Genomic DNA, 24,602 nt, shown 5'->3' with positions numbered 1-24,602 from the left:
TGAATAAAAGCTAGTAACTTTCGAGTTTCCTAAACTAAAAGTAAAATAAGTAGATTAACCTAAGGAAAAAATGGAGACCGGCTCATGTCGATACTTGAAAATGATACACGAGTTTTAGTGGGAGGGTGTGCATTAGAAGTAGAATTGATCATGTATGACATTCGATTATTGTGTTGAAATGAATAAAAGCTAGTAACTTTTGAGTTTCATTAACTAAAAGTAGAATAAGTAAATTGACCCATGAAAAAAAAATGAAAACTGAGCGAAATTGGAGCGGAGCTACATGTCATAAGATAGAAAGTGAAATTATTGTAGTGTAGATGGAGTATATATAGTTTGATGAAGTGTGCGGGTGAGTTATGGGTATCTATTTAAAAAAGATGTTTTTTTTTGACGACTTCTTCAACGTAAATTGATGTAAAATAGACATGCCCAGACAGCCGCGGGTGGGCTTTCACCAAGGGCGGAGAGTATTCGATTAAGCCGACCTATTTCCTTGGTAAGTCGTGTAACTTGGACTATTTTCATAATGCTTGCGTGTTGAAGTGTGGAAAATAAATTTAACCCCGAAAGTGCGACATTTTCTATGACAAGTTTGCATGGGCACCCTCCCAGTTGGTGCTTAACTGAATTATAGGCACGTGATGGACAATGGAAACTATGTGTGGGTGTGGACGTGTGGTGTGTAACACACTTTAAATTGTGAAACATTACTTGTTTGAGTGTCCTACGGTGCGTGACTTGTAGGTTGAGTTGGAATATGAAGAGATGACATGGAAGGAGGAGGAGAGGTTCATGGATGTTGTCGAGGCATGGAAGACCTTGCCCACAGACAAGCGCCGATGTGGAGCAATTCTACTATGGTACATTTGGGGTAGGCGTAATGATAAGGTTTTTAATGGCAAACCATTGCCCTTGTGAGATTTCTCCCTGTATTCTGACGGATAATTTATCCATTAACAAATATTTTTTCTAAAAGAAAATCTATCTTTTTAGTTGATCAATGATCATAATACAAATATACAATACAAGTAATGAGTTGCCATTAAAAAGTAAGCAAAAAAACAAAAAGAAAAAAAAAAACAATTTCCCCTATTTTTTAGAGGACCGTTGAACATCCAGATAACGGCTAGTTTCTCAACTTCATCTCTTTCCCCCATTTCAATCTCCCCCCTTTCACTGCCTTTGAAACTCTAAATTGGAAATTCGATTTCTAGGGTTTTATCCAGTCGATTCAATTTCCCCAATTATACCCCTCGAAATTCCTCAATTACAAATGAGTCCATCAACAATGTCGTCGGAAAACCCTAAACCCCCAACATCATCCGAAACTTCAACTCCAATGCCGATAAATCCCCAACAACCTCGACGATCTCGACCTAGGGTTCGCGAAGTGAGCTCGAGATTCATGTCACCGGCGGCAAAACCTCCGACAAACAACCTAAGGCAAATCCCTTCAACCCCGTCGGAATCTCACATTTCAAAAAATCACTCTCTCCGACGATCGAACACAGATTTCCGACCTTCGCAGTCGAGGTACAACGACGAGAACCGACCCGATTCCTTGAACCGGAGCTCCCTTAGCCCGGTACGGAACCCATCCAAACCCAGAGCTGTTGTTAAGCTTTTTAAGGAAGGTTCTAGAGCTGATACTCCGGTACCGGTGGCGCCGAGGTTGATCCGGCAGCGGAGTTGGGATTCCGCCGCCTCGAAGTTGTTACAAGCGAATGGGATTTCCTCTGAAGAGGATTGTGATGATGGTGGTTGTTCTGTTAATGGGGATTGTGAGTCAGTGAAATCGGAACCAGTTGATAACAATTATCAAAGAGTTTCCACGCCATTTTCTAGATCAATGGAGTTTTCATTTTCCAGCCATGATCATCATCATCATCAACAGCAACAACAACAAATGGGTGTATTACATTCTGTTAAGGGTGGGAGCAATAAGGTGGCGCGTAGCCTTAACCTTCCTCCGATGGCTCCTTCACTTGGGTGTTTGAGGCCGCAGGGGACGGTGGAGGGGAAGAAGGCGGCCGTGAAGAAGGGCGGTTCTTACCAGCAAGATGATTCTCAGAAGCTAAAGATGCTTCATAATCATTATCTTCAATACAGGTTTGCTAATGCTAAGGCTGAGGCATGCTTGAGTTCACAGAAAAAGCAGAGTGAGGTTAGTTCATTGTGTTCAATTGGGTATAAATTTGGTTTCAACATTGAATTATTCATTCTTGATTTATGTCATTTACTGCTGTGTTAGTAGTTAGGTTGTGTGAAACATGATGTGGATATACTTTATAAGCTATTACATGAGACTAAGCTGAATTAGAGAAGCTCAATTGAATTATGAACATAGCTGAGATAAATTATGTATATACTGAGTGATTTTAAATTTGGTTTCAACATTGAATTATTCATTCTTGATCTATGGCATTTACTGCTGTGTTAGTAACTAAGTTGTGTTAAACTCCAGCATGATGTGGATGTACTTTACAAGCTATTACATGATATTAAGCTAAATTAGAGAAATTTAATTGAATTATGAACATAGCTGAGATTAATGATGTATATACTGAGTGCTTCGAAATCGTTGACCGGAAATTTATCCTCTTCAGAATTTGGGATTGTAAGATGGTAACAGTCAACTGTGGCAAATGATTTGAGGGACAAATGAATGAATGATTAGGTTGTGTGAAACATGATTTGTATATACTTTACAAGTTATTACATGGTACTAAGCTGAATTAGAGAAGGTTCATTGAATTATGGACATAGCTAAGATTAGTGATGTTGATGTATGTATTGAGTGCTTCGGAATCATTGACCGAAAATTTATCCTCTCTAGATTTGGTATTATAATATGTGGTATGCATCTTAGCAATCAGCAATGCTGAGTATGTAGTTTTAGACCGTCTCTGATCGCCTCGCATTGTTGAAGGCTTTTAACAAAGAGGTCTTGTGTTCGATCTTTGTTAGATGTTTTTTTGGTTGTAATGAAATGTCATAATGCTAATTCGTGGTGACGTGGCGTAATAAGGAGAGGTCTACGTGACACGTATACGTTCCACACGTATACGTTCTTCAAAACGCCTTTTAATATATTAGTATAGATAGATTGGGAACATAGCGGTGTGTGCAACCGTGTGAATTGTGATATTTATCGTTTGTAAACTAGCAATTTAAAGGATAAGACACCAAACTATACAAATCATTCAACATAGTCTTAGCTCATCTTAAAGGAAAACATGGTAAAATGACAATCTTTTTATTAAGATGAAATGTGCAGTTAGCTAATGTTTCTTTGTAGCAATTGCTACTCATTCCATGTTATGGATTAGTGATGTAAATTTCTTTTATGTGTACCAGAAACTACTTTATTCAATGGGAGTAAAGATATCAGAGTTGCAGGATTCTGTGAAAAGCAAGCGTGTCGAAGTTCGACTTCTGAAAGAAGCAAAGATTCTATCTACAATTCTTGACACTCAGGTATAGATAGATATCATAGATTTCTTGCTGCTGTGTATTTATATTCACAAGTCAGTTTTGAGACTAGCAACATGGGAATTGTTGTTATTGTTTAAATTAAGATTTATCCAGCAACAACTTATTCAGCAATAAGCTACCAACTTTACTTGGATTACTGAATATAAAAGGAAATCCTCCAATTTAACTTAAGATTCCACAACCATTCAGTAAACACTGGCAGTTTTACAATAAGTTAGGCAATTGAATGTGATTTGTTCAACTGTTCATTCTTCAAGTCCCTAACTTCACTGTCATTTGTTCAAAGAGCACAATTGTCTTTTCATGTTACTATTAAGCACTTAAAACGTACATGATTGAGGAAGTTGATGTGCTGTCTTTAAATGTACATACTATGCTGTGGGTTTTTGTATTTCCAGCTTTTGTAAAGTATTTAATCAGTACTAAATGCTTTCTCAGATTCCCTATTTGGATGAATGGTCTGCTTTAGAAGAAGCTTACTCTTCTTCATTGCTAGAATTAACTCAAGGTTTGCAAAATATATCATCCCGACTTCCACTAAATGGTAATGTAAAGGTAAGATATCCCGCTAATCCTGTGCTCTACCCTTCCTTGAACTCTTCATATTTCTCTTTAATAATATATGGGTGGTTTAACAGGTTAATGTAAAAGAGATAAACGAAGCGATGAATTCAGCCTTGAAAGTGGCGGAAAGCATCTGTTTGCAAGTGCAAGGCTTCGTACCCAAGGTGAGTTGTTAACTTGTTTATGATGATTGATAAAATCAAATGTTTGTATACACTTAATACAGGAATTAAAATTGGATAAACAGATTAATCTTAAATCTTGACTGAGAATTGTGATATGTATGCAGGCAGAGCAAGTGGATGTTCTAGTTTCTGACTTGGCTAGAGTGCATAGTGGAGAAGTTACACTTGTTCAAGAGTGCGGTGATTTATTATGCAGGGCGCATTTATCACAGGTTAAATTCATATCCCTATATTTCAATAATCAAATACTCCCACCGTCCCTAAATAATAAGCCCCGTTTCTATTTTGATCCATCTCTGAAATAGACCATAAAATTCAGATTGTGAAAGATAGGGAGTAGTACTTGGTGGTATTTGATGACCTTTATTCAAATGTGGATTACATTTAAGAACTGTCTAATTGTCCACCCTATTTTGAAATTTTTGTACTGTTCGACTTATTTTGACTTATTTCATACGGAGTATAAATAAGTTAAGATAAGTTACGATAAGTTCAGTTAAGTTCGGATAAGTTCAGATAATATAAGTTCAGATAAAAAATGTTTTTCCCGGACATTTTCACACACAAATAAATTATTTCAGACAAAATATATTTTTTTCATATAAAATAAGTTCAGTTAAGTTCAGATAATATAAGTTCAGACAAAATAAGTCGAATAGAACGGAGCCTAAGAGAGATAGCGCAAAAGACAAGTTAAAAACTTAAAAACTGACCATTTGCAACGTGTTATTCTAATGACTTTCAGATAGAGGAGTGCAGCCTAAGAGGACAAGTAATGCAGTTTCAAAAATGCAGTCTTACTTAACCACACTATAGAAGATGAAGATCAAACCCTAACATGGCCGTCTTAGCTCACACGCCACCATACTCAATGGTCAGTTTGATATGTTGGTCATCTGATGATGAAACAAGACAACAACTCAGGTTCAGGAGGCCACAACAGTTAAGGCTCTCCTTCTTCTTCTTCTACTACTGTATGTAATCATTCTTCCTCATTCTTTTGCAAGCGAGAATTTTTGGGAAAAGCTGTTGATAGAGAAAATAGGTGCATCAGTTTCCACCAGAATATAATTCCTTCGGTTGTTGCACGCTTGCACCAAATCTGTACAGTGTAATTCTATCATTTGATACAAGCAGAAAATGTCCAGGAAATAATCCATTCTGCCTTACTAGGCAATTGGTTGATCAATACATGTCTTACTTTTCTGTATTTAGTCTGTATTTGTTGATCAGTACATGTCTTTTACTAGTCTGTATTCTGCTTGATTTGTTGACCAATCTGTAGATCTACTTATCCCCCTTTTTCTGCTTGATATTATACATCTGAATTGAATGATCCGAGTATCCGACTATCGAAAACCTAACACTATGGTTGCCAAGTTATCTTTCAAGTCTGATGAAACATCATGGCATTAAATTTTCAATGTGAAGTTCTTGTGATTTTCAGTCCCCCCTGTTCTAAACAGTAATCAGAACGAACTTATATGACGTGTTACGGTCCATTGTTTGGTTATGACACCTAAGTCCCACATCGGTCATATGGAGTGGGCTGATGTGGGGTTTATATAGGATATTGACTCTCCACCCTTTGAGCTAGCTTTTAGGGTTGGCTCTTTGGTGGTCCTGTACCAATCATATTAGAGTCGACTACCACTCGTAGCTCCACATGTGAATGATGGAGGTGACGCCGGTGCTTGTTCGGGGCTAGAGGGGCCGTATGTTACGGACAGGGTTGCAAATGAGCCGATACGTTCGCTAACAACTCGCAAACAAGTTTGGTCAAAGCTCGTTTATTAATTAATAAACGATTTTGAACAAAATTCTAGGCTCGATAACTAAACTAGTCAACCTCGACTAAGATCGAGTTCGGCTAATGTTCACGAGCACTCGTTTACAATTCATTAATTACCATAGCTCAAGCTCGAAAAAATAATTTAAATGGAAAAAAAAAAGTTTATTTAAAAAAAAATTGACCCTTCAATGTCAAGAAATGTGTAAAACGGAAGCGAGTCTATCATGTAGCATAATATCCTATATAATATTCTAGTTATACATATATTTTGTGAAGCTTTTCCTTGATTATAGGATTTAAACAATTTGACGATTTCTCTAAGCTCGAGCTAAATGAGTGAGCTCGAGACATTCTAATGCTTAGTGAACAAAGCTCGAACAACAAATTACAAAGCTCGGTTAAGCTCGAACAATCCTTATCAAGCTTAGCTCGAACAAGATAAAACTCAGATCAGCTCGGCTCGTTCGCAGCCCTTGAGCTAGCTTTATTAGTATAAGATAAACTTCTTACCAAACAATTATACAAAGTACTTTCTAATCAAATAATTAAATTTTGTCATCATATATTTATATTTCTCAATAATAGCACTGAAATACTCTTCACACAAAGGTGATATGCACAATCCAACAAAATCTTTATCCATAGCACCCTTGTGTACAACAAAAGGTCTTGTGCGCACAAGGTGTACAATAAATTTATTGTACACCAAGATAACTTTAACCCTTTTTTTTGTAACTTTAACCTAGTTTTGATTAACTTTTATATTAGTAAAAAAAAATTGATAGATAAACATTTTAAAGGATTAAATGATTAATTTTATACATTATTAGTGATTTTGATGAAATAAGTTTTACTAAAATGAAAAAAAATTATCATTGAAAAATAGATAACTTTTACATATATATGCTTAACTTTTAAGCATTTTGAGTTAACTTTTACTCCGGTGTACAATATTTATTGTACACCCATTGTAAATAAGAATTTGTGTGTGCACAATGCATCCATAAAATTGTCTTAAGCCAAGTGTTTTGGGCCCACTTTCACAAACAAGATAAAAGCTCCAAACTTTGAAAGAAAGAGACTTAAAAAATTCCTATGGCTAAAACAAGCCACTCAACCTCATCAATGGCCACACAAATCTGCAACCAAATAGCCACCATATTCACCACCCCCACCACCACCGCGCCACCGTTAGACCTCCTAGTGGACCAAATAACAACCACCGCGGCCCAAAACGGCCGCATCTTTGTCTACGGAGTGGGCCGCGAAGGGCTCATGTTGAAAGCCCTTTGTATGCGACTAGCCCATTTGGGCCTCTCAGCCCACTGTGTATTTGACATGACTACTCCCCCTATTGGGCCCACTGACCTTTTAATCGCCTCAGCTGGGCCTGGAGGATTCTCCACCGTTGATGCAATCTGTGGGGTTGCTAAATCCAACGGTGCTTGTGTGTTGCTTCTTACTGCTCAACCTGAAAGTGGATCCTCTGTGGAGTATGCCACCGTTGTGGCTCATGTACCTGCTCAGACAATGGCTGATGATGATCATGATCATCAAGGAGGACACGTGGAGGAATCTAGACCGTTGTTGCTTCCTATGGGAAGTCTTTATGAGGGTGCTTTGTTTGTGTTGTTTGAAATGGTTGTGTTTAGGGTTGGTGATGTTTTGGGCCAAACACCTGAAGTTGTGAGGGCAAGGCACACTAATTTAGAATGAAAAGTTTCCAAGTGTAGATCTTTGATCTGTTGGTTAAAACTGATAGTCTGTTTACAATAAGTCTCAGACTAAAATGTATAAGAAGTTCATGATCCGATGTACAATATTTGCTTGTTCTTTCAAATAGTTTATTTAGAGGTGATAATAAATCTCAACATAACGCTAATTCATTTTCAATTGAATGTTATGTATTCACGGATTTCGTCATGTTCATCACTTCTTCATTAGTTAGATTTGAAATCTGAATTCTACAATGAAGGTCGTAATGAAATTTGAGACAATCCTCTTAGTCGTTATTGCTTTGAGCATCAAATAAATGGAAAAAGAAATTCCGAGAATTTTAAGCAATATTTCACATTAGGTCATTTTACAAGACTCCAAGATATGCACTAACTCTTACTACAATACTACTCACTAGCGACAACTTGTTGTGGTTTGTAGCTAACCTGAAATGGCTCTTTCGTGGATTTGGCATATCAGCTAGTTTCCTATCAAACTATATGAGACTTAATTAATTGTCACACCATGTTGAATAATATATTAGCCAGATGTCTAAGTTGGAGATAAGTGACACGACATGTGGCTTGACAGTTAATTAACTGACACAATTCTTTTACAAGAATTTGTGTTTCCAAATAATGATGGCATTATATAGGTGTTTATGATAAAGTTACACGTGGATCTATACTGCTACCACTTAATGTTTCTTTTTTAAATTTCTTGTGGTTAGTTTCTTAACTTTATCTTCTAATGACGGTTTATCATTTTCCAATTAACAAGTGAAGATATTTTTTTGTACAGTGGTTTCCAAACCCCTCAATATAATGATCAATCCCATTCTTTAGAGTCGTTGTTAAAGAACTGATAATGTCGTGCAAAGCCACAAAGGTGTCATTCTCAAATATTGAAAAACTAACAAAGACATTTCTCAAATTACTGGAAGAAGAAAGAGGAAAGAATACAGGAGAATTGTACAATTAGATTAAAAATCATCTCTAATTCCTTGTTATATATTAACATGATAATCAAACTTGTAAGTTGTAACTTAGAGCAAGATTAGCGCTAGTACGAGCTATAGTCTGAGCAATAGTTTTATTGAGTATTAACCTAAGACATTCCATTTAAGTGGGAGAGTATGACAAAAGTCTAAGCAAGAGTCTTGGAATATCAAGACTCTACTTAATACGTTTAAACTGTAAATCTTTGTTAAATAGTTTTATTATTTTATTATTTTCACAAGTTTGAGAAGTCTTGAATGAGTATGACGGGTGAAGTGAAGAAATTAAGTAAGTCTGAAAGGATCTCAACAAGAATTCGAGAAATTGAAAATAAATAAAAAGTTGATGTGGAAGTTTGAGCTCATAATAGCGCTAATCTTGCTCTTAACCCCATTACGCGTACTGTAATTTCACTCCTTAATCGCGTTTATTATGTTCTCGGGTACACTCCAGGGCATATAATTTCTTGTATTGATTTATCAAAGGCTACTCTTTTCTTGTATCGATTTATCAAAGGCTACTCTTGTTGGAATTTAAAGATTGGAAAAATGCGCTGATCGAAAACCTGCCTACCAGGTTTTCCGAAACCGGCAGGTTTCGAGCGCCAGTGGAAAATCGGAGTTAAAAAAGTCTTTCTTGAATTGCACCGAGAAACATAGTAGTTTATGAAGGTTTTTTGTTTGAACTCGGAACCGACCGGTTTTGAGAAACCGATCTGACCGGTTTTGAGAAACCGATCTGACCGGTTTTGAGATTACTTCTCCGGATTTGTCCGGTTTTTATCTTCTCTTTTGATTCCTCTTTTATAACAGACTTTTAAGTATGGTTTATGGACAATTATCTTTCTGATTATGGTGATTAAGTTGGTCCATTGTTTTTATTGATTATGGGGGTTATAAACTCTTCATTATCATGGTTTTAATTGGTTGTTCAATGTTATTGAATTCCTTTGAGTCCTTTGATTTATTTGAGTTGTTTTGTATCCTCCTCTAGTCCTATAAATACATGCTTCATTACTTGAGTTTTTTTTATAGAAAAATCACTCTTTTATCTTGTTCTTTTCTTCCTCTCTTTTGGGCATAAGTTCTAGTAACTCAATCTCACACCCCAAGAGTGTCGTTGTGTGTTGAGAGTTGTATAAACCTTAGGGAACGAATCGGTGAATACAATTGTGCACCCCAATTGCACCGAATCTCGTTTTCAAGGTTGTGGTTTGGTTACCACGACACAACAAGTTCCGTAAATCCTACTTTCTTGTTCTTCATATTAGCCTTAAAAACACTTAAAATACAACAACTCTTTGTACTCGATTAGTTACTATTCCTCGGCTTCTTATAGTAAAGTTGTAGAGGAGAGTAATAGTTCGTGTTGTAAGTGTACCTTAAAATACGAATAGTAAAATTCTAAAAGATATGACGTAAAATATTTATATATACATATGGTGTACCCTTATTTTATCATAAATTAGAATACTAGTGTGTTCTTTCAGGGTGAGCCGTTATTCTTCACGTGGTATCAGAGCCTCGAAAATATAAAATCCCTCTTTTCTTTGATAAATCTTCGATAAACAACAGAAAAGACAAAATATAAGAATACGAGTAATTCATCGTGTCAGAAGTGATAAACACAAAAATAAAAAATGATGAGTTAGGAAAAAAGATCTAGAGGATAAATATCCAAGAACTTAATGTTGTAAATTTTGTAATGTACTACTACTACTACTAATCTAACTTTAGTCGCATTTGCATTTTGCTTTTGCTTGGGTTTCAATTTCAACGTTTCATTGAAGGGGTGGGGCAGTTTTCCGGTGGGTTGTAGAACATCAGTTGTAAGGTGGACTTGCATTACACTCCCTTGTCACCTGATATGTCCTCTAGTTGTGGGACCACTTGTGGGACCACCTGTGAAAAAATACCATAGTTAATGTTAGTTAACCATCTAATCGTAAAATTTAATACTCTGTTGTAACACCTTGACTTTCACGTTTGACAACGTATTATTTTTATTATCTACTCCGTATATACGAAGTATGTGGTATTTAATTATTGTGTAACACTTTGACTTTCACGTTTGATAACTAACAATATAATAATGTCAAATTGTTTTAGTTATTATTATTCATAAGAGAAGAATTACTTTAAAAAAAGGAAAATAATGTCAAATTGTCAATAGGCATATAGTTTAGTAAAATAGAAAAAGTCTCACAAGTCATACCAACCTTTAAATATCTCTTTTGTTAATAAATCATTTACCACCAAATAAAAAATTAGATATAATATTAAAAAGTTAGAAACAAAATTATAATTTAGGTAATTATTATGTAAAACCGTCTTAATACGAAAATTATAACTATTAACACAAAATCATAACTACGAGTATTAGTTAAATGTTAACTATAAGAGTGTAACTTTCTAATTACTACATAAGGAGTATAAAATAAAACTAATTGATCATAAAGTGTAACTAATTAACTATAGTCTCATAATATGATTTAATTAAGATTTGTATTATTAATTTTTCATGATCAAATTTTAAATTTTTATGGAGTATTTAAAAAGCACCTCCACGTCAAAAAGGGAAAAGAAAAGTGAGTGTCTTTTCAAATCCATTGTCAACATATTAGCTGCCAGCTGTGCCACCCCCTCCCCCCCAAAAAAAAAAAAAAAAAAAAAAGACGCCAAGATTTGGATATTTTTTGCATGAATATTAAAAATCATTCAATAGTTGTAAAGGGGGCCCCACTTTCAACCAAAAAGATCATCGTTGTGAATCGGGCCCCACTCCTAAAATATCTTCTCCCTTGCCTCAAAAATATCTTCTCTTTTGTATCCGTTTCATTTTACGTGTCCCATTTTACGACTTATTTCATTCTAATTTTAAATTCGAATGAGCTATATGACCCTCGGTCTTATTTACTGGGTCAAGACCTCGTTAAGTTACATTACTTCTTTCTCTCAATTTAATTTTACATCTTTTATATATGTAAAAAACACGAGTATTTAAAATAATACTCCACATGTATTTTAAAAATACAATTACAAAGTTAGGCCCTATTTCTATTTCTATTTCTGTTTTGTTTTTTCTTTAATTTTCATAGGCATAAGAATTAGGATTTTTTGTCATTTAACACCTTAAAAAAATTAGTTTTTGTAATTAAACACCTTACTTATTTTTTATTATATTTAAACACCTTAAAAATCTAAAAATTTATAAATCAACACAGCTTAACGATTTCCATAAGAAAAAAACGTTGATTTTTAACCATGCTATAACTTCCAAAGCATAATTTGATGGTAGAAGGAGTTGTTTACCACGATATCATGCCTTGGGAACTTTAGCATAGTTAAAAACTAATGTTTTTTTTAACAAAAATCGTAAGTGGTGTTGATTTCTAAATTTTTTTGTTTTTTAAGGTGTTTAAAAACAATAAAAAATAAGTAAGGTGTTAAATTACAAAAACTAGTTTTTTTAAGGTGTTAAATAACAAAAAAATCCTAAGAATTAATTTGAAATTATGAATTTAAGTCATGGTCTCTTTAATAACGATAATGATTCTGAAAACTGAAAAAAAAAAAAAAAAAAAAAAAAAAAAAAAAAAACTCGAAACTACGTTTTATACTTCTATATTTTTGTTTTAGTTACGAGGTAAAATAAAAAATAAACATAAAACATAGGAGTAAAACATAAAACTTAAAACATAAAACATAATTTTATACATGTAAAAAACACGAGTATTTAAAAAATGATATGATTTTAAAAACACAATTAGAAAGTTAGGCCCTAGTTATATTTTTGGATTTTTTTTTTTTTTGTATTTTCAAAGGAACTTGAATTAAGTTGAAATTATTATTATTATTATTTTGATGAAATTAAGTTGAAATTATGAATTTATAAGTCGAGACCTCTTCAATATCGATATTGATTTTGAAAACTGACAAAAAAAAAAAAACTTTAAACTACTTTTTATACTTCTATATTTTTGTTTTTAGTTTTCTACCATATAAAAAAAAACCCTATAAATCTACAAAAATAAAACAATATTAAATGGACCTTAGATTAACTTTAAACAAAAGGGAATATAAAGAAGAAAGAAATTCAATGCACAAACCTGATCATGTGACATTTTATAAGGACGAATAATCGCTCTTCCTTTTTGCCTGTTACAAGTCCTGCTCACTCGAACCGAAGAATGTGCTGCAAGTCCAATTCCAATTTCAAATTAATATAAATATAAACATAATTGTTATAAAAAAAAAAAAAAAAAAAGTGAAAAGATCTTGAAAATATCAAAAAAAAATGCATATAATCATAAAAAGGTCAAGATTATCACACTTACAAAATATCTGAATAAGCATATTTCTGTGTCACTTTTGAGTCATCAACAAGGCAACTATCTTCTATAGTTTCTATTTAATTCTTTTAGATTTTTTTTTCTTCTAAAATATACTAATTCAATGATTTATTTAGGTCATGTTTGACTTTTTTAGATAAAAATATGTTAATTTCATTACACTAAATTCTTCTTACAAAAAATCTATGTTTTTTACGAAAAATTTCGTGGTTAAATATAGACAAATTTTGTTTAACGATAATAAAAAAAGGATGATTTAGACAATAAAAAAAGTGTTTAAACTTATTGCTTACTTGTATGAAAATATAATAAATAAAATCTATGTCAAAAAAAAAAAAAAAAAAAAAAATTTATTACTGTGCGTATAGGGTGGGTGACTTGTTTTTTTATGTGGACAATATTGCTTTTGTTGTTAAGATATTTTTTTTCAAAATCTTTGTACATTACTAAAAGTGGTAAAAAGTTGTATTACTCTTTATTAAAATGGGGGAAAAGTTAATTTCTAGCCTCATTTAACCATTAATTTCTAATTTGGTTAAGAAAAGTGCATATTTTTTTAATAAATCAACCAGAAAACCACTTGATTTTCTTAATTATGTCATTAGGATAAGCATAAGTGAGATCAAACATAGTAAGTGATTAGTGACATAATTGATTATTCTATTAACCATGATAAATCTTTCATGCAAAAAAAGCAAAACCCTATCAACTACAAAGTCAACAAAATCAAAATCAAAATCCATTAACAATTAATTATTTGATCAAGAGCAATAACAACACTAAAAAATAGTTGATCTGATTTTTTTATATATATATAATTCCATCATTCGATATTTTATGTTTGCTAATGTAAAAAAATTAGCCATTAATAGCTCTTGTTATAGATTAGTTAAAATTATAAAATTTAATGTTACAAAACATAAAGAGTCGATAAAAGAGTGTGTAAATAGTAAGTCTATAACAAGTTGGACCCTAACACATACAAATTTATTATGTTATTGATTTACATTTAACAAAAATAACAGTCTAATTGTACCAATAAAATATGTTAGCGTTATAATTGAACAAATATGATTCATACAACCTAGAGGATAGTGTAAAATTCCAAATGATAGCAATTAAATAAAAAAATGTAAAAAAAAAAGTGAAAAATATCTGAATTTAAAGAAAATATTTAAATAAATGAATTAGAGGAGATGTAAAAATAGCTACCTGATCGATTTGAAGAATCAAGGGTAGACTCGGAAATATCAGGGATGAAACGGTCAAGCCTTGGATGAACAGGATGAAGAAGATGAGATTGACGACTGTTCGTGGCGGCGGCGGTGGTGGTGGTGGTGGCGGTGTCGTTGGCGGTGGTGGCTCCCTCCATCAAATTCCGTACAAAACTGGCTTCCATAAATCTCAAGAAATTGGAATGTTTTTCGTTGGTCCATTGCATTTGCATCAACCCTTTTTTTGCATTTTTTGTATTATTATTGTTATTATTACTATTTTTATCGATGATAATATCGAGTCGGTCCATCTCGCCGGAGAAATTTATGAGTCGCCGGGAAAATACTCGACGGAGGCGGCGGAAGCGGTGGTGGTTGTGGTGGTGGAGGTAGTTGTGCTGATCCGGATGATGAGTGTATGTATGTGTAGATATTTTCTCTCTCTTACCAAAAGGAAAGGAAAAGATTGTGCTGGTTTGGCGTTGTTGCGTATAGTAATGTTTATCGATGTGGTGGGGATTTTTTTTTATATAGGCACTTTTTTTTTCTTTGAGTTTTTTTTAATTTTTAATATTTGTTATTTTAATACTTTCTCTGTTTCCGAAATATCGCATCATTATTGACTTTTATTCCTCTAACTATTACTTTGACTGTTAATATCTCAAATCGTGTGCAATTAAAATTTTTAAAAAAATAATATTTAGAAAATATATATCGATACGAATCTAACATGACTTACATAATTAACATTTCTATAAGTACGGATCACAAAAAATGAACAAAGTTGTAGTGTGAATAGTGTTAAAAACAAGTAGTGCGATATTGAACAAATAATATGATATTTCCGAAAAAGATGAATTATTTTATCTTTTTTGGACAAACGAGTTATTTTTGTTTGGGGGTGGGACTTGTTTTGTTCGTTTGAGGCTATGGCATTCGAAGCAAAGGAAAAGAGATTAGAATATTGGATGCGATTATTATTATTACTATTATTATTATTATAATTATTATATTCGTCGACTCAAGGTAGAAGATCTTTTCGAGCGTGTGTACTCGTATAGTCGTATGTGTCGAATAGCGGTAATAAATGATGATAATGAGAATGAATAAATTTACATTAATTTTATAAAAGGTTAAGATTCGATCTCCTTAATGTTAATATAATTTGATCCGCGATTTCATAAAAACGTTATTATTAATATGGAAAACTCTCGCGGGAGATTAGTCCGCTCGCCGAACGCAGTGGGAAGTCCTCGTAGTAGAACAAAAAAAAAACCTTGGAAAATGGTGCTTCATTATATGTACGGAGTAGTCTTTAAGGATTACATATAAGAAGCTAAGCATGAAAAACATAACTTATTTATAACATTAATTACATGATTAGTATGTGATTTACCGCTTTTAAGGGTTGGATATATCATTAAACTTACTCTATAAATATTACTTATTTACTTCATCCATTTCATAATACTTGCAAAGGTCTGACCGTCTGACGGACATATTTATCAATGTATTTTGACCGTATATATATGATATATATGTTAAAAAAAAAACTATAAAAGACAATAGATATTTGAACCGGAATATGTACATTTAAAAATAGTCTAACAACATATTTGTATTACATAATAACATTTGATTTTTATGTATTAATTAAAAAAATTGTCAAAATTTAATGTACGAAGACTTTTGCAAAAGTATTCAGAAAAAGGAAATAGTGGAACATGGTTTCAAAATATCTATTGTTTTAACTTTAATAGTCCGAATATAATCGTATGGTAAGAAAATATCTATGTGATGTAATTAATAATGTGAAGTAGTTAGTTTGTTGTGATTTCCTTGACTCGGGATATTTAATTTTCTATTTTTGTTGGAGAGTACTATAAATAACAATTAAGATAGCCCATTTTCAGCTAGATGTAGTTTTAACTTTTAACACAATTAAATCATCACATTTATGACAAATATAATTAATCAAGTTTTTTTTCGTATATTGGTCGATGGTAGTTTAAACTCAATGTTACCCACATATGAATTGTTTTATATTGAAAAGATGAATTATTTTGTTGCATGAGTTTCTAAGTGAATCGAACTCTAGTTTATTAATTGGATTGGCCAGGCCCATTTTATATTCTCTGGAATTTAACAATAGCCAAACTTTTAAATCTATAATTAAGTGTGCTAATACAAGTGTTACGATTATTCTAATATTCTGGTAAAACTTTTATATTTATAAGTGTATCAGTAAAACTGTTACAAATATTCTGAAATAGATCCGATAACATTTAAGATTACCAAATTGGAATGAGATTTTGTTTTTGATTTTTTTGCAAACTTACATTACTTTATCATCAATTCAACCAAATAGAAAGTAGATCATTAATGGTATCAAGTATCAACTCTTGCAAGGCCATGGCCATGCATTGACACGTTATTAAGTTTGCAACATTCAAAATAAAAAACCCTTTACTAATGCAATAAGTGTAATACTACTTATAAAGTACGAAAATTTAATGAGGTCTTAATTTAATAATTAAAATTAAGATTCTGTATAAAATAGTTATCAAGTTCGAATTTCTCCATACATTGAGAGTTTGTACACAAAAAATTGTATACTTTTTTTTTTAACAAAAATAAATTATGAATACAACAAAAATTATGATAATCTCCTAGAAAAATACCAGTCGATAGATAGGTCATGCACAATTGCACATTGCATGCATGGATTTTTTTTTTATTTTTTTTTTATTTTGGGTTAATCTCTAAACCATTGTTTAGATTGTTATGATCGATCATATCTTGTTGTCTTGTTTTGCTGGCATAAGACACCTCATTCGTTGCATGGGCCTTGGACAGCTGGACTTTTGTGGCATAAATAATTTATTTAATTTGCAACCATTTTTCTAATTTTTTAATTTTTGTTAAGATGCAATTGTGTCTAACCATTCAAAAAATTCAAGTTAAATTACACTAATCTTTTTGATACTCCGGTCACTTTCAAGTAAAAATAAATCTTTTTAATACTCATATGACTTAATAGGAGAACCAGTGATGTCTTGGCCTAGCTAGTGGTTAAGACTGAGGGATTGTGTACAATATGTTCGAATTCCCCTGCCCTCACTTGTAATTTAAATTGCCCTCGAATCTCATTCGCACCAAAAAATTACTTAATAAGAGAACCTTTTTAAATGACACGTGTTAAAACACATTTGCACCCACGTCAATATAATTTATAAGAGTGTGTTTTATGTACCTATCTCATTTTTTTTTTAATATTTGTGTAAATAGTAATCGTAAAGGTCTTTATGAAGCAGAGGTAGTACTTGAGTAGTCCTTGTTTTTCTTGAACTTATTTTACCAGAACTTAACTTAACTTAATTTATTTTTTTCCTAAAATAAGTGGTAAAAAGGTGAAAAAAAAAACACTTCTATTGAACAAAGACAAGATGAAAAAAAATGCCAACCGTTAAGTTACTCCTATTGTGAATTGATTTTTAGTACAATACTTCATTCGAACTTATAAGTGGACTAAATTCTCCTCGTTTTTATGGGATACCAGAATTATTTTCTCTCGTACAATAACCAATTTAACAATAAGATATTTTATTTCATTTATTCCAAAAATGCATGATAACATTGATAACCATATTACAAAGCAACTTTAAGAGAATACACCTTAAAGCACCTTGAAACATCAAGTAATCAACACCTATAATATGTCTATGGGCTATGGCATTTCAAAAACTAACACCTCACCACATAATAAAGCATTACCAACCCACAATTCCACAAACTTAACTACATAGTTTTTTCACAAGCAAAGGAACAACAACTCATTAACTTATTTGAAAAGGATACGTGTTCCAACTTCCAACGTTTGTGTTCTTGTGTAATAGACGACAAGAGACAAACTACAGTGCAAGATCTCTTAATAAATCATCGTAGTTTAATGAAGAAAGCTTTTATTTGATTTCGAATCGTTGTATAATAACGTATAGTATCTTCGTTTCAAAATGATCTTTACAATTTTCGTTTTAGTCTGTTTAATGATTTGTTTACACTTTGTTTTATTATATTTTTAGACCTGGAAATTTACTACATTACTTTTCTTACCCCTCAATATTTAGAATTGTTCAATCACTTTCTCTTACTTTATTGATTTTTTACACTAACCCACTTTTTTACACGTTTCTCTTATTTTTATCCATAATTATATATTATGGTCAACAAACTTTTTCAAATTTTATCTTAATATTTGTGCAAATAATAATTGTATAAATATTTATGAAACAGAGGAAGTACAATGCACGTACTATTGTTAGATTTTTTAACATATTATACATAACTTTTATCACATGAATAAAAATTTCTACGAAGTATTACAAAATATCTATCTATATTTAAATGTCAATTGGAGATATTTTGTTAGTATAATTAAGTATACAGTATATACCCCTAAATGATTACTTGGACTTTTACGCTATTAGTCTTGATGTTCTGCTAATATATACAAATTAAAGGTTAATTACGCTTTAGTCTTGATGTTTTGCTAATATATACAAATTAAAGGTTAATTAATATGGAATATATTGTTGGTTAGTACGTTGTATATTTTCATTATACCAATTTTTCATATAATTTATTATTAGACAATTAAAAGTACCAGTGGCCAATTTAGTTGTGCATTGGCAATGTGTCTTCAAAGTTCAAATTGATATATATATACGAAGTATTTATTTAGAAATGGAGGGATCGAGTATACGTATTGCGAGCATAGACCGTCAAAGAAGCATTGAGCCATTCGGTAACTAATGAGGTTTTAGCCTAATGACAAAACCGAGGACATTAAAGCTTGGACAATACATTATTAATACTTTCTCCGTTCCATAAATATTGCACCATTTAATTTTTTTACACTATTCACACTACGACTTTAGCTATTTTTTGTTGATTCATACGTAAGAAAATTGTAATAATGTGAAATCATGTTGGATTCGTATCGATATATTTTCCGAATAACAATTTTTTATAATTTTTATTTATCCATGATTTGAGATATTAAGAGTCAAAGCAATATATTATAGAAGTAAAAGTCAATTATACTGCGATATTTATGAAACGAAAAACATATATTTTTTTATTCCCCTCTTTAGATATTATTATAATTTATTATAATGACATTGTGGCTCATTCGAAACCTGGAGTAGGCGAAAAGTAACCCAAAACGTAAAATAGTCAAATCGAATTAAAGTGATGAATTCAAGCTGTTCAAGTAGAGGGGGGTGGACAAATCATATTTTATTTATACTCCCTCCGTCCCGGAATACTTGACCTGTTTTCTTTATCAGGCCGTCCCTTAATACTTGACCTGTTTCTAAAAATGGAAATATTATAACAATATTATATTATTTCTCACTCCACCCCTATTAACCCACTACCCCCTACTCCATACAAAAAATAATTAAAAATTCAACCCCTACTCTCCCCCAACCCCCCTCTTAACCCACCTCCCACTAACTACATTAAAATAATACCCCACTATCAACTACTACCTATTAAATTAAATAAGTCAATTCAAGTCCCTTAAACTCTGTATCGGTCAAATCGGGTCGAGTATTCCGGGACGGAGGGAGTAACATTGCAAAAATATCTGACGTACCAAATAAATAAAAAGATCAAGAATTGCACTTTAAAGAAATATCTAGTGGGTATGAATATTATGATGACGTCGATTGATGAACTGTTTGAGATCCATATTAGATATTTTTTTTTCCTATACTCGAAACAGAATAATCTTGTATTCATTGAATTCTGACTTTGAATTTTTAGTGAAATTTCTGGGAATTGAAAAACGATACGTAGTTAACATCTTACCCACCTAATGTTCAAACAAACATCAACTGGTTTTATTGGTTTGGATGATATCTAGTCTCATGTATTGCATGAGTTGTCTCGAGCAAAAATAAAATAAAATAAAATATCATATATTAAAGTTTTATTGAAATGGTTTGAGTTAATTTTATAATCGTTTTATTAGACTTTGTTTGTAAATATCACAAATAATATTGAAGAAATATAATAAACATGGTAGAGTTCATGTTCGTCTAATTACTGTAATGAAGCCCTCACATAGTTACATGTATCCTTCTGAGATTATGTGCGCTGATAGTGACAGAATGCCACTAACATAACATCTATCATTATGTGTGCTAGCATATTTCTTGTATAGTTGCTTTGTTGCTCTTTTCTTATTGTTAGTTTCTACTTTCTAGAATTCTAGGTATATACGCAACATCCGTTTCGAAATAATTGGGATACTTTGACTTTTAACACTATTCATAAATTTCAATTTGACTATCATTTGTGATCTATGTGTAAGAAAAAATATAGTTGTGTGGGGTCTTGTTTGATACGTCTTGATATGCACTTTCGGAAAAACAACTTTTTTTTTTTAATTTTTACGAATGCAAATTTAGAGATATTAATGTACACACATTTACATTGGCAAGTGTGAAAAGGTAAAATTGTCCCCATTATTTCGAAACGGAGGGAGTATACAGGTATGTTAACATTAGGGCAGATTAGAGTGTTAAAATTGTAAAGAGAGAAATAAAGAGGCGCATCGTTCAAAACCAAACACACTCTAAATTGATTTTCCAACGGGAACTTTAAAGTATAAACTTTCTTCAAATATGACATGTCTTAGTAAAAGAGAGGTGAGAGGAAGGAGAATGCGCTTGCATTTTCCTTTCAAGTCTTGTGTGTATTTTGATAATTGATGAAATCAAAGTGACTTTACAAGTGAAATGAAACAATTAGCGCATGAACGGGAAAACAAATATATTTAAGAATCCATTTGGACATGAAAGAAAGATAACTCCATAGAATTACACTTAGAATAGAAAGAACCGATGATGCTTGTTGAATTCGATCTATACATGTGCATATGTGTTGTCCCTAGTACACCTGGTTATCGGTCGGGTCGGGTCAAAAGAGGGTCGGGTATTGAAAGGGTAATTTTTAGCAGGTCGATAATGGGCGGATCAAAAGCGGGTCGCGGGTCAATAGCGGGTCATTAGTGGGCGGGTCAATAAACGAGCAATGAAAAATGAAAAACAAAAGAGCCATGTGCAAGTACAAGTGAATACGAAGCTATACACGTAAATTTTTGTATCATTACTATTTTAATTTTCAAAATAATTGTAGTATAAGTTTGACCCTATAATGACCCTGTCCAATAAAGACCATGTCCAATAAGAGCTCTGACCAATAAAAGCCCCTATTAACTTGACCCTAACCCTATATCCATTGGACTACCCTGTCCAATAACCAGGTCTAGTCCCTAGTACAAATTATGCTATATCTAGGCTAGCTATTAAGCCCAAAGATTAACCTAGCGTTACAAAGCTAAAATTATTAAAAGGCTAAGACTAGTTTGTTGATGTTGATTTTTTTTTTGGTGTACCATCCGGTTCACCCTTAGGGCTAATCCGGATTCGGGGCGAGTTCTGAGTGGATAGGTTCCATTCCCCTCCCAATTGTTGTTGCGGGGGATCGAACACAGGTCCTCCCTACCAAGTTCAGCCTCAATCACCACTGAACCAACAGTCAATTGGTAGTTTGTTGATGTTGATTGATTGACGTCTTTTGCCTATATAAAGGATGACATCTTCCAGAGTTCCGGTATGTCACAAACAAGAACCCTTGTTTAGAAGTGCAGAGTGCTCACAGATAACCGCAGTTAGTGTACCACATTTACCTAATTTCCATGGGTATGATCTCCAAACTTGTGCTTCCCTTGCTCAACCTCTTTCTGGTTGACTTGGCGCTAACATTTTTTGTGCCTTGAACACAACCTTTTAATCTTTGGGCCTCCGTTACTGGGTTCGATTGATTCTTAAGGATACTGACCTCCAAATATAATCCACATGCCTTTACCGCCTTTTGAATATCCCAAAGGACAAAATTATAAATGTGCATAAGAATATACTCCCTCCGTCCCGTAATACTCGACCCGGTTTGACCGGCACAGAGTTTAAGAAACTTGAATTGACTTATTAAATTTAATAGGTAGTAGTTGATAGTGGGGTATTATTTTAATGTAGTTAGTGGGAGGTGGGTTAAGAGGTGGGGTTGGGGGAGAGTAGGGGTTGAATTTTTAATTATTTTTTGTATGGAGTAGGGGGTAGGTGGATTAATAGAAGTGGAGTGAGAAATAATATAATATTGTTAGAATATTTCCATTTTTAGAAACAGGTCAAGTATTAAGGGACGGCCCGATAAGGAAAACAGGTCAAGTATTCCGGGACAGAGGGAGTATTTGAAAGGAACTAAAGTACTCGTGCCACCATATATATAAACTTGTTTTCTGATTCTCATAAAGCTGACCGCAAATTTTTAGATTCACCCGCTTGTAGAGTTGCAGTGCACCTGAGATACTTAAGTCCATGTGATCCGTAATTCCTCTCACGTTTTCTCTTTTCACATCCAAAAAGGAACGTGAGAAAATTCCGATGCACCCGTGTGCAAATTAAATACACTCCAAATTAGCGCCTCAAAATATCCCGATCTTAAAATCACCCGACTTAACCCGACCCGACGGACCCAAGTGACCAACATTAACACTCTCCGGCACCAGTGACCAGGAAGTCTTTTCTTTCTATTTGAAGCAATCGTTTCCAATTTCCAAAATCCAACCATCAAACAGGGGGAAAAAAGGGGGGCAAATTAACAAGAAATGTATACACTTGTTCTCTCATACAAGAACTTGATCTTCCAAATCATCCTCTCACTTTCACTCTCAATCATCCTCTACTTCATCTCTCTCCCATCTCTAATTCTTCAAGGTCTCAACACTTACATCCACCCAGATGATGTTAACCCCACTAAACAAACCCAATCATCTGGGCCCAAAGTCGCCATTAGAAGACCTTCTGATCAGAATGTTAATGGGTCATCTGAGCTAAGGAACAGGAAGAAACCCCGGGAGAAATTGTTCGAGTTTGATGAGACTAAAGCTCAGATCTTTCGATTGAGATTAGGTGATGCTCAAATTTGTTCACGCCTTTACTTTGATAGTTTTAGAAGTTGTTTAAATTGCTTTGTTGTTGCCTTTTCTTGCTTTTTGTTGCATAAGTATTTGATTTTGAATGTGGGTGAAAGTGAAAATGAAAATGATAATGGTAATGACAATGTTGATTATGATTATACGACTTCTGGGGTTTTGAAGAATGGATCTTTAGTTCCAATTGTGATTGGGATTTTAGGGTTTTTTAGGGTTTTGATTTCATTGTTTCGTGTTTCCATTGAAAGATCTGCGTTTAAGAGGTCTGAAAGGGGGTTAGGGTTAGTGATTGGAGTATTGGGGTTTTTTGCATCTCTTGTGATCTGCGTTGGGGTATATCCTTGGTTGTTTGACTTTGAATTTAGCTCAATTGATGGATTTGGGAAGTTATTTGTTGCCCTCCTTTCGGGCTCTATCACCGGGTTTTTGTACTTGGCGGCGGGTAAGAATGCTCGGGCCTTTTGGCTAGGAACGGATCAAATAAGATGCAATTTGCCTATAATTTCATGTGGATGGTTTGCTCAAGTTATCTTCTATGCAAACTATTTGCTATTGGGATTCACTTCCTTGCTTTGGATCAACCCGTTGGGCGAACTTCTTGTTAACAAAAACATTGATGGTGGTAGAAATGGGGTGAGTTTGAGTTTGGTTGGCAATGTGGGTATGGCTGAAGCCGACTTTGTTAAATTTAGGCTATTGTGTTTGCTTCTTTCGGGGGTGTTGCAAGTTATTGCATTGCGTTGGTACGTGCAAACTTTCTTGAACGAGGCAGTGTTATCGTGGTACCAAAGGTTGCACGCGAGTGTGGTTCCTGATATGGAATATAGTAGGGCAAAGGTTTTCCTACACAATCATTATTTGTGCCTCGCGGTTATACAATTTTTTGCACCGGCAGCGTTGGTGCTTCTTTCATTGGGATTGTCTCAAGTTGATGAGGGTTTATTTGAGAACTTTGAAGTGGCATGTGTTTTGCTACCATGCTCGGCTTTTGTTAAAGAGGTTGCCCTCTTCTTGGCTTGGTGGGTTTCTTTTGTATGGTTTGTTTTCACCTCAACGTACCTTGCTTTCTATAGGCGTGGGATTTTGTACATTTCTTGATGCGTTCCTTGATTCGTCAAGGGTGGCATTGATTTTCTTGACCAGTTTTGGTAGGAAGAGTTCTTTCACTGTAACAATACACGCTAGGTGCTCTTATATTAATGAAATCGGTTTTTGGATTA

At 33.3% G+C, this 24,602-nt stretch overlaps 4 protein-coding genes across 4 annotated transcripts; 3 read left to right on the top strand and 1 right to left on the bottom strand.

Annotated features, from left to right (window-relative positions):
- The first annotated feature begins 1,046 nt into the window (after nt 1–1,046).
- LOC110782484 (protein ENDOSPERM DEFECTIVE 1) lies at nt 1,047–5,560 on the top strand. The gene is made up of 6 exons (XM_021986659.2): nt 1,047–2,167; nt 3,361–3,480; nt 3,937–4,053; nt 4,137–4,226; nt 4,352–4,459; nt 4,993–5,560. Exons 1-6 carry the CDS (start codon nt 1,277–1,279, stop codon nt 5,050–5,052), a joined length of 1,386 nt encoding a protein of 461 aa, XP_021842351.1. The 5' UTR covers nt 1,047–1,276; the 3' UTR covers nt 5,053–5,560.
- Nucleotides 5,561–7,110: 1,550 nt separating this feature from the next.
- On the top strand, nt 7,111–7,932 carry LOC110782297 (uncharacterized). Its single transcript, XM_021986418.2, has one exon. It carries the CDS (start codon nt 7,135–7,137, stop codon nt 7,753–7,755), a length of 621 nt encoding a protein of 206 aa, XP_021842110.1. The 5' UTR covers nt 7,111–7,134; the 3' UTR covers nt 7,756–7,932.
- A 2,351-nt stretch (nt 7,933–10,283) lies between these two features.
- Nucleotides 10,284–14,831, bottom strand: LOC130469256 (uncharacterized). The gene is made up of 3 exons (XM_056838313.1): nt 14,317–14,831; nt 12,862–12,947; nt 10,284–10,654 (listed from the first exon to the last, which is right to left on the bottom strand). Exons 1-3 carry the CDS (start codon nt 14,627–14,629, stop codon nt 10,598–10,600), a joined length of 456 nt encoding a protein of 151 aa, XP_056694291.1. The 5' UTR covers nt 14,630–14,831; the 3' UTR covers nt 10,284–10,597.
- A 7,905-nt stretch (nt 14,832–22,736) lies between these two features.
- LOC110782483 (uncharacterized) lies at nt 22,737–24,602 on the top strand. Its single transcript, XM_021986658.2, has one exon. The coding sequence runs from the start codon at nt 23,056–23,058 to the stop codon at nt 24,478–24,480; it is 1,425 nt and encodes a 474-aa protein (XP_021842350.2). The 5' UTR covers nt 22,737–23,055; the 3' UTR covers nt 24,481–24,602.

The sequence above is a fragment of the Spinacia oleracea genome, chromosome 3 (assembly GCF_020520425.1).
Source record: "Spinacia oleracea cultivar Varoflay chromosome 3, BTI_SOV_V1, whole genome shotgun sequence".
In the NCBI taxonomy this organism is placed as follows: Eukaryota; Viridiplantae; Streptophyta; class Magnoliopsida; order Caryophyllales; family Amaranthaceae; genus Spinacia; species Spinacia oleracea.
Note: the sequence above shows the minus strand (reverse complement) of the source record. Positions and strands in the feature narration are given on the sequence as shown.